Raw genomic sequence first — 15,077 nt, 5'->3', positions numbered from 1 at the left:
TGTACCACTAGGGACTGCTGCCCCTGCTCACTCCGGTCACCAACCCACCTGCTCCTTTGCTAGACTCCCTCCACTCCATTTACACCTCACCCACCCCCTCACCTATTCCCCTCCCCAGCTCAATCCAAGGCCCTCCCCCCTTTTAAATGACCGGGGAGCCACTTCACAAAGTGCCTCACCGCTTCACAAAGCTAAACCGCTGTGTGAAGCACCCCTGCTCCTCCCCGTTCACTCGCTTGCCGGCCTGCCATTCCTCCTGTGGGACTTGGCAGCCGCACAAACTGCATCATGGCAACAGCCTTACGTTTTTATGTATATAGGCAGATATACGTAAGAAATAAAAGTCACAAAACTTCAATCCATTGGAAAAGTTAAATAAAATAATTAGAGGAGCCAGGCTTAAAAGAGAAATGTGGGATTTTTACGTTAGCTAAAAGGGGGTATGGGCTGGAAGAGGTTGAGAAACACTCATATCAGACCTGAAACATATTAGGTTGGTGTCTCCGTTTAAAAAAGAACAGGGGAATCTGTACCGAGTTTGCGTGACCATGGCTAGCTGCACACATTAATAAAAATGTTATCTGGATTGAGCACTCAGTCACCTGGGCCCGGCCTTGGAGTTCTGATCTGCCTCTTTGTGGACCCGCTGTGTTTAATGCAAAGCCCGTGCCTGGTACGTTCTGGTTTTTGGACTTTACCAAACAGAGAAAGTGCAAGCAAAGGAATCTTGGGTGATAAAAGAACACAACTCTCTCCGTTCATCCCAGTTAGGGAAGATAAGCACTCTCTCTCTCTCTCTCTCTCTCTCTCTCTCTCTCTCCCCCCCCCCCCCCTTGTTCCTGCAATGGCCTGGGTGGCTCTCCATACCAGCTTCCAGGCCGCAGCCGATATATTTACACTTGGGAGCACTTGCAGAGGCAAGTCTACAAAAACCACCAAAGAACCAGAGAAAAGGGACTGTAGCTCATGCAAAAGATTCCAGGTTCAATCCCCAACATCTCCAGGTAGTGCTGGGAGAGAAAGGACCCCTGGATGGTTAAGTCCAGTCAAGGGTGACTACGGGGTTGCGGCGCCCATCTCGCTTTCAGGCCAAGAGAGCCAGCGTTTGTTCACAGGCAGCTTTCCAGGTCCAATGGCCAGCATGACTAAACTGCTTCCGGCGCAACAGGACACCGTGACGGAAACCAGAGCGCACGGAAACGCCGTTTACCTTCCTGCCACAGTGGTACCTATTTATCTACTTGCACTGGTGTGCTTTCAAACTGCTAGGTTGGCAGGAGCTGGGACAGAGCAAGAGCTCACCCCGTCACGGGGATTACAACCACTGACCTTCTGATTGGTTTAGACCAAAGGGCCACCTGGAATCCTAGAGAGTCACGGCCAGTTGGTGCAGATGTTATTGAGCTAACCACTACATCAAGTGTTTCCTGGCACAAAGCAAACAGCCCCCCAGGCCTTCTTACCTCGGAGCCATTTCAAGAGATAGTAGTCCTCTGTGATAGGCATCAGAGGAAAGATATCCTGGATGTTCTCACGGAACTGAGGAGAAAAATGAAAAACACAGAGGGTGGGTGTGTAAAGATTTAGGATCCCGTTACAGAGTTTTGCTCTCACACTTTTCTATAATTCGACCAAGACATCCCCAGAAGTTAAGTCCTGTTGAATACTGTGGGACTTATTTCCAAATAAAATAGCTATCTCCACTATACATTTTAACCAGTATCGTACCACTTTAAACAACCATTGGCTTTCCCTGAATCCTAGGAATTATAGTTTGTTAAGGGTGCTGAAAGCTGCAGTTCCCAGAGTGGCTTAACAATCAATCCCTCTTCCCAGCAAACTCTGGGAATTGTAGTTCCACGAGGGGGGTGTTTTTGTTTGTTTGTTTGTTTGTTTATACCCCGCCTTTCCCCCTAACATGAGTCAAGGCGGCTAACAGATAAAAACAAGAATCACGAAAAACATAGAAAACAACAACTATTAAACATTATTAGAATTAAAACTATATACATATATAAAATCAGTTTAAGACACACAAATAATTACAATAATGTTGTAAGTTTGTGGGTGCCAGACACCCCAAGTTCCCGAAACCAGTAGTGTTAAAATTTACTGTATTTTTTGCTCTATAAGACGCACCAGACCACAAGTCGCACCTAGTTTTTGGAGGAGGAAAATAAAAACAAAAATATTCTGAATCTCAGAAGCCAGAACAGCAAGAGGGATCACTGCGCAGTGAAAGCGGCAATCCCTCTTGCTGTTCTGGCTTCTGTGATAGCTGTGCAGCCTGCATTTGCTCCATAAGACGCACACACATTTCCCCTTACTTTTTAGGAGGGAAAAAGTGAGTCTTATATAGCAAAAAATACAGTAATCAATGTTTGGACTGTTAAAACTGGGTAAACAGACCCAGTGTGTGCTAGACATTGATGATGCTTTAATTAAGCCAAGTGTCAGGTGCGAATTAAGGCAGGCTGACCTGTGTTAGGCAATAGCCGAGGGATGTGCTATTAGGGCAGGGGTTGTCAACCTGGTCCCTACCGCCCACTAGTGGGCATTCCAGGATTCTAGGTGGGCGGTAGGGGGTTCTACGGGACAAGCTGAATCCTCCTTCCATCGAGCACTGGTGAGCAGTCAGGAAATTTTACCATCAAGAAAGATGCATTAGTAGGCGATAGGTATAAAAAAGTTGACTATCCCTGTATTAGGACAACACAATGAATTGGCTGCTGTCTGCTGTCTGTTTGGATCCAGGACTGTGCCTATGGAACTGGGAAGACCTTCTCTGAGTGTAACGCTGGGAACCCCTGCATTGTAGCCTCAGGTTGTATATACTGACTTTTCCATGTATAAGATTTCCTCCTCCCCATTCATAAAATAAAAGTGGGGGTCGTCTTACACATGGGCAGTGCGTAGGGTGGACATTCGATTGGTTGTTGCTGTGGTTGTCAGCGGCTATTGTGTGTGTTATTGGTTGCTGCGTTAATGGGTGGTGTTGATTGGCTGATGCTCCGGCAGTTGGGCGGGTGATTGGCAGCTTCTGCCGGCGGTGGGACATAAGGGAGGCGGATCTTGTGACATGTGCAGGTGAGCGATTTTCAGCAATCCCCCTTAAAAAAAGCTCAAGAACCCTGGGTAATCCCTCCCAAAAAAGCTCAACAACTCTGTGTCATCCCCCCCCCCCCATTTTCTTTAATTTGAGTCTTATACACGGGGCGTCTTATAGATGGAAAAGTACGGTATGTGTAAATAAACCATGGACCCTAGGAAATTGCACCTGGAATCTCTCAGTGCTCGGAGATCGGAATTGACGTGCAACACTAACAACAGCACATCAGCCCATTAATTAAGAGCAGTCTGTTTCCCAAAGCCTGGTGGAACAAGGAGGTCTTCACAGCAAGGAGGGAGCCAATCTAGCTTCTCCAGGGAGGGAGTTCCAAAGTCTGGGAGCTGCCACCGAGAAAGCCGTGATGTAGCCAGCAAAACTGACTTGCCAAAAGCTCTTAATTACAATATCTGGTCATGCCCATTGTACAAAGTCCCACCTCTCTCCAAGGCAAACAATGCTTTTCTGCATCAGATGCCTCTTCTGCCAGGTAGATCTCTCTGATTCAGCCTTCTTGCCACACAATTCAACATTTGCAAGAATCGCACATGATCGCAACCTCTGGGGTACATCCTTTTGAGCACAGCATTATGCTTTGATACTACCATGACACACACACACCCCTGGTCCCTTCTAGCTCTAGCATGAATGCCGTTCATTTATACTGGGCAGAATAAAGAGATTGTAAACAAAGAAAATAATTAACCTGCACACTCCAGCAGGAAAGGAACCTGTTGCAACATACACAATCGATCCAGCACTTGGAGAGACGCCAGCCAGCTTCCAGAGGTCTGCACAACTCCAAGGTGCAAAAAGAGACCTCGAGAAACACCAAATTGTGCTGGAGGATCTTCTTTTCTTAATGAAGCTAATTAGATTATTGCACCTAGAACTGGGTCATAAGTAGCCCAGCTACTGCCAGCTGTATCATTGGGAACAGCCCAGTATGGAAGGGTTGTGCAAAGAGGAAAAAGGGATATGAAACATAGCTGTCAACCTTTTTGTGGGAAATTCCCTTATTCCAACGCCGTTTCCCGCTACTTCCCGCTGCTATCCCGGATTGTTAGATATCCCGTAGACTGTCCCCGGGACAGGTGAGGCTGCTGATCCCTTATTTTCGAGGCTGCTGATACCTTATTTTCAAACCTGAAAGTTGACAGCTATGATATGAAGTTGGGAGAATTTTGCAGAGATTTATGCCACCAGCAGGACTTGCCGATCAGAAGGTCGGCGGTTCGAATCCCCGCGACGGGGTGAGCTCCCGTTGCTCGATCCCTGCTCCTGCCTATGTAGCAGTTCAAAAGCACGTCAAAGTGCAAGTAGATAAATAGGTGCTGCTCTGGCGGGAAGGTGAACGGCGTTTCTGTGCGCTGCTCTGGTTCGCCAGAAGCGTCTTAGTCATGCTGGCCACATGACCCGGAAGCTGTACGCCGGCTCCCTCGGCCAATAAAGCGAGATGAGCGCCGCAACCCCAGAATCGGCCACAACTGGACCTAATGGTCAGGGGTCCCTTTACCTTTACCTTTATGCCACCAGCACATGCAAAAGGCATCCCTCCAGCTACAGGCCTTATTGGAGTTGAGACGAGGCTCAAGATCTACAGGACGTACAAGACTTAGAAGCTAATCCACCCGGCAGTGTGGAAAGGTCAGCGACCTGACATATATTCTTTGCAGTCAACAAAACCTAGAGGCAAAATTCAAGGTGATGAACTACTGGAAGTATAGAATAACCCAGAGGAAGTTTTAAAACGTATGATAAGAGGCTGATGCAATTTAAGAACCCTGGGGGCAGGGGCACATGTACCGCACTTTGGGAAAAGCCGTGCTAATGCATCAGCGCCGCTTCCGAAAGCAATGATTCGGAACCCCCAAACCTGGAAATAAAACTTGGAAGTGCTCATAAGAAAAAAGTTAGAAAAGACATGATCCACATGTGGTGGACGTGTGAAAAGATTAAGACTTTTTTTGGGAAAATATATGATGAATTTAAAAAGACGATGGGGATAACTTTTACTTAAAAAAAGGAGGCATTTCTATTAAGTATTATAGATAAAGAGATCCCAAAAAATCTAAGGGAGTTATTCTTGTATGCAACCACAGCGGCTCGTATACTTGTGGCCAAGGGATGGCTCCAAAAATAACAGATTGGCAAATCAAATTGCAGGAATTGGTGGAGACGGCTCAATTGACTAGTAAACTCAGAGGAAACTCAAAGCAAAAATTTGCGGAAAAATGGGATGATGTTCAAAAATACACTAATAGTTTTGACTCCGTGCTAGCATTAGAGTGATAAAGGAACTAAAAGGAGGTGGATAACAATTAAGGATTTATTATGTTTTCAGAATGTATTAGAAATATTATATAGAAAGGTTTATTGTTTTGTGTAAATTCAAATGTAAGATAAAATATACGCAAAGGGACTTGACAGGAAGTCAAAGTTGAAGAAAAGATTTTGGAAGATAAAAGGGGAAAAAATATTTACTTTCACTATTATCATTTTGTGTGGGGGTGGGGGTTTCTGCACATATGTGTGTTGTTGTATGCAATGTTTGGGAGGAAATAAGACGGTAAATAACAAATAAACTAAATATCAATGTATGTACAGTGGTGCCTCGCAAGACGAAATTAATTCGTTCTGCGAGTTTTTTCGTTCTGCGAGTTTTTTCGTTCTACGAGTTTTTTCGTCTTGCAAAGCACCACTGCGTATTGACGGTTTCCCATAGGAATGCATTGGCGGTTTAAAAAAAAAGGCGCAAGACGTTTTCGTCTTGCGAAGCAAGCCCATAGGGAAATCCGTCGTGCGAAGCAACTCAGAAAACGATTAACTCTTTCGTCTTGCGAGTTTTTCGTCTTCCGAGGCATTCGTCTTGCGAGGTACCACTGTAATTTTTATTTCTTAATTATATTTAGTGGTGGTAAAAAGAAAAAAAAGAAAAAAGTTAGAAAAGAAACTGGGTTACAGGTGTCAGAAATTAAAGAAGTTTGGCAATCACCTTGGTCTGCAGCTTCCCAGCATGTTCTCACGGGCAACGCCTATATAGTTCTTAAAATGTTCTATGCCATGGGGTGGAAGGAGAGAGTAGAAGCGCATGGATTATATTGGGCACAGCATGTTTCCCTGCAGAAGTTTAGTTTGCCAAAATTTCTAATCCACCTACAGGATCTCAAAGAAATTACAAATGGTATCCAATGCAGATTATCGTAACTCCTAGATATCCTTTTCTCCCTGCCTTTTAAGTTTCTAGTTCCAATCTTTGCAGAGGAAAAAATAAAAGTGCCTGGGCACATTGGTTGCTAGGGATGAATATTTTTTTTCTATGGCGTTCAATCAAAGATTTTATTGTACATGCAGCTGGGAGTGCTCTTAATTAATTTTTCTGGTACAGGGAATTTTTTAATTGGCTTGTGATTTGAATTACTATATTTTAATGTTTACTTTCATATGGGATTTACGTATTTGTTTCCAGCTTGGGAAAGTTGTTGAAAAGCCGCTTGGAAATATTATTTTATGTATTTTTATATAACAGAATTTGTATACCACTTAATTGGGTGGGCAAGGTGTGGGAGGGACCCTCTAAGCTGTTTACATAAAATATACACTAAAGCAATAAATAAAGAGTCTGAAGTTAAAAATAGGCAGACTTAAAAAAACAACAACACCAAAATATAAATAAAACTGACAGTTTGGAACATGCATTATTTTTAAAAAGACATATAAAAATGCATGTCAGCTCTACATACCTGGGGAGGCTTGCCTGGACAAAAAAAAGGATGTTGACAAATACCAAAAATGATACAGCAAAGGCACATGCCTAAGGTCAAGTTGCAGGGAGTTCCAAAGTGTAGCTTGGTTCCCAAATGCCCAAAACCCAGAAGTAAGTGTTCCGGTTTTCTAACGTTTTTTGGAAGCTGAACATCCGATGCAGCTGTCAGCTATTGTTTCTGGGGTGCCTGCACCAATCAGAAGCTGCTCCTTGGTTTTCAAACATTTCGGAAGTCAAACGGACTTCTGGAATGGATTATGTTTGGTGCTTTTTTTCCCCTTTCTATTTATTTTGCGCTTCTGTTTTTGAGGTTTTTTCGGTTAATTTGTTTTTCTGACTGTGTGGAACCCAGTTCAGCTACTGATTGATTGATTGTGTGACTGCGGAAATGGATAAAAGCCCCCCATCCAAACTGATCATCAGTGCTGGTAAGAATAAAAAATTAATTTTAATTTTTATCATCTACAATACTTATTTATTTTTTAGTGCAGGACATTGGTTATTGCTTTCATTTTATGGATCAAAGGTCTCGCTGGTTAGTAAAATTCATGTTAAATTGCTGTTTTAGGGATTGTTTTTAAAAGTCTGGAACGGATTAATCCGTTTTGCATTACTTTCTATGGGAAAGCGTGCCTTGGTTTTGGAACGCTTTGGTTTAGGAACAGACTTTCGGAAAGGATTAAGTTTGAGAACTAAGGTACCACAGTAGTTGCTGCCACACCGAAGGAGCTTCACAACGACCTTGTGCAGGAGGTCAAGCTAAAAGATGGTGACCGGTCACTCAGTGAGCTTCACGGTTGTGTGAGGATTTGAAAGCTCTAGGCATGTAACCGGTACTCCACATATATTTTTTAAAAAAGAAATATTTCTTGAATAAGGAAGATGTCTTCTGGTTGCTAGGGATGCGGGTGGCGCTGTGGGTTACGCCACAGAGCCTAGGACTTGCCGATCAGAAGGTCGGTGGTTCGAATCCCCATGATGGGATGAGCTCCCGTTGCTCGGTCCCTGCTCCTGTCAACCTAGCAGTTCGAAAGCACACCAGTGCAAGTAGATAAATAGGTACCACTAAGTCGGGAAGGTAAACTGCATTTCCGTGCGCTGTTCTGGTTCGCCAGAAGCGGCTTAGTCATGCTGGCCACATGACCCTGTACGCCAGCTCCCTTGGCCAATAAAGCGAGATGAGCGCCGCAACCCCAGAGTTGGTCACGACTGGACCTAATGGTCAGGGGTCCCTTTACCTTTACCTTATTCTGGTTGCTAGGCAACTGCAACACAGGTGACTGGCTGTGAGAATTGGATCCTGCCGTGAATATTTGGGAGAGGTTACACTTAGGTGCAGAGTTGCTCAGTGCCCCTACAGTGGGGGCCACTGACCTGAGGCCCTCCGAATATTTTGGACTACAACACCTATCAACCTCAGCATCATACAGCCACACTGGCTGGGGCTAATGGGAGTTGTAGTTCAAATCATTTGATGGGCCCCTATACAACCAGTTCAGTAGCGCTTGTGACATGTGTGACATTATTGCACGACATCTAGAACTGATTTAGTGATATGGCAGCTTAGAGCTACCTATGGACAATTTACAGCAGCTGATTCCAGAAGCTGCTGGAAACCCCAATGGCAACACAAATGCAACGATACAGTTTCTCATAAAAAGACAGATTACAGTATTCAAAACGCAGAGGTACGCAGAGGGGGAACTATAGCTACTGGGATATATTTCATATAACAGTAGCCTCAACTATTACAGGGGGAGGATTTATATTGGGCTGAAGGTCCCCAGTTTGGGGGCTAGGGCTTGTGGCACATTTGGAAACCCAAGGAAATTGTTGTGGATACCAGAGAATACCCATTTCACAGAAGAAAAACTGATAATGTTAAAACGCCCTCTAAACAGGCAATTCACCTACCCCCATAAACAGTCCCCCCCAAAAGCCCCCCCCCACACATTATCACATTTAGGATTCCAGATACATGGCATAATAATAATAATAATAATAATAATAATAATATATTATTTGTACCCTGCCCATCTGGCTCGGATTTCCCAGCCACTCTGGCCAGCTTCCACAAAGACCAAAAATACACTAAGATGTCACACATTAAAAACTTCCCTGAACAGGGCTGCCTTCAGATGTCTTCTGAATGTCAGGTAGTTGTTTATCTCTTTGACATCTGATGGGAGGGCGTTCCACAGGGCGGGCGCCACCACCGAGAAGGCCCTCTGCCTGGTTCCCTGCAACCTCACTTCTCGCACAGAGGGAACCACCAGAAGGCCCTTGGAGCTGGAATGTGCAAACAGTTTTGGCAAACAAAGTAAATTGCCGTATCCTTATCCCCATACTGCAGATAGGAAAACTGAGGTTGGGAGGATAATGGCTAGCCTGGGCAAGGTTTCAATTGGGCACTTCCTGGCTTACTTTCTGGCCCCTACCAGTCTGAACCTCCCAGGTAGAAAAGGGGCTTGGCAAAGGTGAGTGTAAGCGAAGCAAGGAGTGCCCGTTCTAAGTTCTGAGTTCACTAAGTTCTGGTCACAAAATACCGAGCCTGTGCAGTTTCCCCAGTGCCCAAACCCCAAGAATGCAGCACTCTGTATGCCTCCCCTTCCACCAGTCTCTAAGCAACCACATTCCCCTGGCAAAAGTGCCAGCTCCTCCACCCTGTGGGACACCCCACAGAGCGATGCATTGCTTGCAGCCTGGTGACGAAGGGAACCTGCCCTCGTCTGTTTAAGCGTTACATGATGTCATTTTTTTTAAAAAAAGTGGGGAGTTGCATTAATAAATCAAACCTGCTTCCGCAAGACTCTGTTATTTCAGAATGCAGGCTGAGCATTGCCAATTATGCAAAAGAAAGCATGAGAATGCTACGCGAGGCTTCCTGAACTTGTACGAGGCCTTAAAAAAAAGCAATTACGGTAATCCGGTTTTAATTACTACTGCAATTGTTCTTCCTCTGCTCTTTGAAGCCACCCAATAAGCTTTGTGCCTGGAAGTTTAGAAGACATCTGGAGGCAGCCCTGTTCAGGGAAGGTTTTAATGGTTGATGATTTATTGTGTTTTTAAACAAAAGATTAAAAACACAATATATTATCAACCATTTTCATCTTTTGTTGAGGACACGGGTGGCGCTGTGGTCTAAACCACCGAGCCTAGGGCTTGCTGATCAGAAAGTCGGTGGTTTGAATCCCCGCGATGGGGTGAGCTCCTGTTGCTTGATCCCAGCTCCTGCCAACCTAGCAGTTCAAAAGCATGTCAAAGTGCAAGTAGATAAATAGCTCCGGCAGGAAGGTAAATGGCATTTCCGTGTGCTGCTCTGGTTTGCCAGAAGCGGCTTAGTCATGCTGGCCATATGACCCAGAAGCTGTACGCCTCGGCCAGTAGAGCGAGCTGGACCTAACAGTCAGGGGTACCTTTACCTTAATCTTTTGTTGGGAACTGTCCAAAGTGGCTGGGGCATATAAATAAAATTATTACAGTGGTACCACGGGTTAAGAACTTAATTCTTTCTGGAGGTCAGTTCTTAACCTGAAACTGTTCTTAACCTGAGGTACCAATTTAGCTAATGGGGTCTCTCACTGCCGCTGCACGATTTCTGTTCTCATCCTGAAGCAAATTTCTTAACCCGAGGTACTATTCCTGGGTTAACGGAGTCTGTAACCTGAAGCGTCTGAAACCTGACGTACCACTGTATTATTATTATTATTATTATTACATGCAACCTTTCAGGGCAGAGCAAGACCCACTTTGTAGTGGTACACACTCTTGTGAAATGCTGTCTCACAAGTTACCCGCTTGGGACAATCACATACTATTTTCCCCAATGTCAGTCATAAACATTTTCCATCTTCCAAAGCATTGGGGAAGAGCTTTGGCTCAGTGCTTAGAGCATCTGCCCCAGGTTCAATCCCAAAGGGTATCTCCGGGCAGGGCAAGGAGAGAGACCCCTTACCCAAAACCCTGGGGAGCCTCTGCCAGTCAGAGCACACACTACTGAGCTAGACAGACCAATCGTCTGACTCAGTATAAGGCAGCTTCTTATGTTCCTGTGTTGGCTGGCTGGCTGTGCGCCTATTGTAAGAAGCGGGTGCCCACTGATGCTGGAATCATAGACTCATCCTGTTGGAACGGACCTTGAGGGGCATCCAGGGCACCTCCCTGCGATGCAGGAATCCTGCCCACAGCCATCTCTAGGTGGGCTCGAACCACCAACCTTCTGGTTAACAGCCAGACATGCTGACCCATTGTGCCACAGATTCAGGACAGGCTTCTTCATGCATCACATAATAAACTATGGAACTCACTCCTGCAGGAAGCAGCGATGGCTTTAAAAGAGGGTTGGACAAAATCATGGAGGAGGGGGCAATTGATGTCTACTAGCCATGTTGGCTAGATGGACCAATGATCTGATTTGGTCCAGGGCAGCTGCCTGTGTTTTCCAGGGCAAAGGCTGCAAGGCTCTATGTCTCTCTGCAGATGATGGCAATAGACGCCCCCAGAGTCTTGGCCTTTCCCCAGTGACTTTCTTCCTCTTCGGGTCTTTAAGGGAGAAAAGTCGCCTTTTCCAGGTCCTCTGTTATTTCCCTTTACAGAAACTCTTACAACAAGAAAAATGGAGAGAATTGGAGAGAACAATGGTGCAAACCTATTATTTAAGGTAAAGGGACCCCTGACCATTTGGTCCAGTCGTGGCCGACTCTGGGGTTGCGGCGCTCATCTCGCTTTACTGGCCGAGGGAGCCGGCGTACAGCTTCCGGGTCATGTGGCCAGCATGACTAAGCTGCTTCTGATGAACCAGAGCAGCTCACGGAAACGCCGTTCACCTTCCCACCAGAGTGGTACCTATTTATCTACTTGCACTTTGACGTGCTTTCGAACTGCTAGGTTGGCAGCAGCAGGGACCGAGCCACGGGAGCTCACCACGTTGCGGGGATTCAAACTGTTGACCTTCTGATCGGCAAGTCCAAGGCCACATATATACAGCATACAGTTAAAGCAAATGATGTCCCCCATAGAATCCTGGGAACTGTAGTTTAAGGGTGCTAGGAATGCTAGCTCTGCAAGCAGTCAACTACAGCTCCCAGCATTCTACAGGGGAACAAGTGTGCAGTGTGGACGCGACTTTAAACACAGCCTACTTGAGCAGTGTTTAAAAGCCATCCTCTTCAGAAAATAAAAAGAGCCTGTTGGATCGGGCCAATGGCCCATCTGGTTTAGCATCCTTGGACTGAGTCAGACCATTGGTCTATCTGAATCAGCGCTGTCTACTCTGTCTGGCAGTGGCTCTGCCAAGGACTGAACCTCGGACTTTCTGAATGCAAAGCACTTGCTCTACCGGTAAACCATAGACCTTTGCTGTAGGAAATGTTTCTGCAGGTCTGATGGACACCAGGTGCCAGCGAAAGCTATTGCCTTCATGTTCTTTCAAGTGAGTTTCTCAAGAGGGCATCTGTGAGGGTACACCATGTTTTTTGTGGGAAACAGGTGCCAGACTAGAGGTCATAATTCAGCCTGCTCTCCTTATGCACTTGCACTTTTACAACTGATCAAAGGTGCAGCAGTGGAAAGGTCTTTTCAGTGGAAAAGACCAAACTTCAAGACCAGAATTATTTGGGCAAGGGCCATAGCTCAGTGGCAGAGCATCTGCTTTGCATGCAGAAGGTCCCAGGTTCAATCCTCAGCATCTTCCAGTCAGGTTCTCTGCCTGACACCCTAGAGAGTCACTGCCAGTCAGTGTAGCAATACTGAGCTGGATGAACCAAGAATCTGACTCAACAGAACACAGCTTCCTGGGTTCCTGTGAATTAAGGGAAGGATCACAACCAAGAGGCAGAACATTTGCTTTCCATGCAGAAGGTCCCAAAGTTCAATCCCTGGCATTACCAGGAAGAACAGGGAGTATCCCTTGCCCGAAACCTTGGAGAGCTGCTGCCAGTCAGTGCAGACAATACTGAGCTGGGTGGATGAATGGTCTGGCTTGGCATCTTCTTATGTTCCTAGGAAGGGAATTTGCTGGGGGGGGGGGACAAGAAATAAAAACAAAGTAGTAGATACGGTTTACAAAATTTGCAGCCAGAAGATATGGCAACAGGCACTAGGTTTAAATCAACTTTAAAACAACTGAAGGATGCAAATTTGCAGGGCCAAGAGGTCAATGAGCCAGGAGCACAACAGCAGAGCCAAAACTCTGTGTTCACACAGGCAAAATCCCCTTAATTCACTCCAACAGCAAATTCAGGTGGTGAATGCCAGCTGGAGATGTTGAGAAAAACGAGGCCATTGAGAAACAAAAGAGGGAACAACCTGAATGCACTGGCAGTTCCTGAGATTTTGCAAAAGTGGAGAAGCAATTAAGAGACACTCAAGTGAGGAGGACCTGGCGAGCTCTTGCGCAAAGCTTTAAGCCTGCTGGAGGAGAACTGGCTGGTTTGCACCCTGAGTAGGAGCAGTTCTAAGAAAAGGTAAGAATAGATTGCAACATTTCGTTGCACTGTCCATTTTGTTGCTCTAAGAGCAAACTCAGGCGGCTGAGTGCCAATCACATCGGAAGCAAAAAAAACAGGACCGTTCCAAAATAAGGTGGAAACTTCTACAGTACATACGAAGGGGACTCTTCTCTCATCCAAACCAGGACACAAATGTACACAAGTCTGCAAATTTACATGGAGGATACTCTATGTTTTTTAAATCCCTAAATGGTCCAGCAAAGGTCCTCTAAGCTTAAACAAGCAGAAAAATGCGGAGTGAGGTAAGGGCAGGCCATTTTTTCAGGCTGCCCCCCCCCCCAGGTTCTATAAACTCATCCCCAGTGTCTCCTAGCTCACCCACTAAGAAAGACAATAATCAAAATCCAATGAAAACTATTTAGTTTAATTAATTAATTCAAGAAACTTGATGAACTTGGGCCAGGGAATCCAGCAAGTTGGATAATAATTCACGCCTCTTGTGCTCCCTGCCAGCTTCTTGCACAAGTTGACCCCACCGCCCCCCAGGTGGCAGCAGTGGTGGACCTACATTTTGGGCGCCCTGAACTGTTACAGAGAGGGCCCTTTGCCACCAGCAGTGAGCTCTGAGTGACTACCATTATCTTCTCCAGCAGGGTTGTTCCATGACAGATCACCACAATTTAATTATTTTTTAAATTAACTACTACATGTCAGATTTTGATTAAAATCGCTATACTGGATTATCTCACATGTCGGAGACACTGGTGTGAATAAAAAAAACCCCTTATGCCTTATAGTTTTTGAGTTATGGTGGCGGGGGGAGGTGTGAAAACTAGGGAAATGTTATTTACATGGAGGATGCACTTTTCAAAACAATTAAAAAAAAGAAAACACCATGTGGCTGAAAGTCACTTCTGGGGCCCCTCCAGGGCCCTGAAGCTTTCATAGTAGAAATGAAATGGGGGCCATTTCACCTGCTTTGAAAACTACTGGTGTAGAGGAACTAGAAGCTGGGCAAAATGAGCTAGGCTGCAGTTGAACATAGCAGGCAAGGGGACCCAAAACTGTTCCACAAGTCTCCTTTTAACAGTTGATGGAGGCCTGAAGAGGAGCACCATTTGTGGCAGGGCTTGCTTGCACCTCTAAGTCTCAGATACTGGGGGTGCGAACCACTAGTGGGAAGCGAGGGGGACAGAAGATGCTGTGATTTCCTCCCCTGCTTGAAAAACTTCCCCAGAAATTCATTGCCTGGCACCTACTGGGACGCAAAACATGGGATTAGTTAGAGGGACCTTTGGCCTGGCCGGGCCAACCTTATGTAAGTTACCCACTTGGACACTGGTTAAGAAATGGCCTGCCCTTTACTTAACCCCCGGGGAAAGTCTCTCTCTCACCTGCACGTTACTGAAGAGCTTTGAGGTACCGTATGTGCCAGAGAGCGATCTCGCTTGCTATCATGACCCACTGTTTACTTCTTAGGTAAATATGGGTCAGAGGAGGCGAGAGAGACAAGGGAGATAAAGAACAACTGCACGACAACATTGCAAGGTAGACCGGTCAGGATGATTGCAGAGGGTTCCCCCCCCCAAAAAAAGCACTCCGACCTTGCATGTGCATAGCCCCCCCCCCCCAAAATGGGCATTGCCAGGATTTATGTTAGGGGAGCAGGTGGCCAGGGCTAATGTGGGGCACCTGTCACCCTCTGTCTAGCAAATTCGGACGGAAACGTTTCAACAACAGTTGTTGAAAATAACTT

The 15,077-nt window shown here is 45.8% G+C and overlaps 2 protein-coding genes across 4 annotated transcripts in view; both read right to left on the bottom strand.

The window, feature by feature from the left end:
• Positions 1-15,077, bottom strand: part of CCDC157 (coiled-coil domain containing 157) — a 138,522-nt gene that overhangs the window by 72,780 nt on the left and 50,665 nt on the right. The gene's annotated exons all lie outside the window — the stretch shown is intronic.
• SEC14L2 (SEC14 like lipid binding 2) overlaps positions 1-15,077 on the bottom strand; it is a 38,362-nt gene that overhangs the window by 22,592 nt on the left and 693 nt on the right. The window contains exon 2 of one of the 2 annotated variants that reach the window (XM_083417844.1): positions 1,464-1,539. The exons of the other annotated variant lie outside the window; for it this stretch is intronic. Coding sequence (XP_083273970.1) covers positions 1,464-1,539 — 76 coding nt within the window. The remainder of the gene's footprint in view (positions 1-1,463; positions 1,540-15,077) is intronic. 2 annotated transcript variants of the gene reach the window in all.

This window comes from Podarcis tiliguerta (assembly GCF_965153285.1).
Source record: "Podarcis tiliguerta genome assembly, chromosome: 16".
Lineage (NCBI taxonomy): Eukaryota > Metazoa > Chordata > Lepidosauria > Squamata > Lacertidae > Podarcis > Podarcis tiliguerta.
Note: the sequence above shows the minus strand (reverse complement) of the source record. Positions and strands in the feature narration are given on the sequence as shown.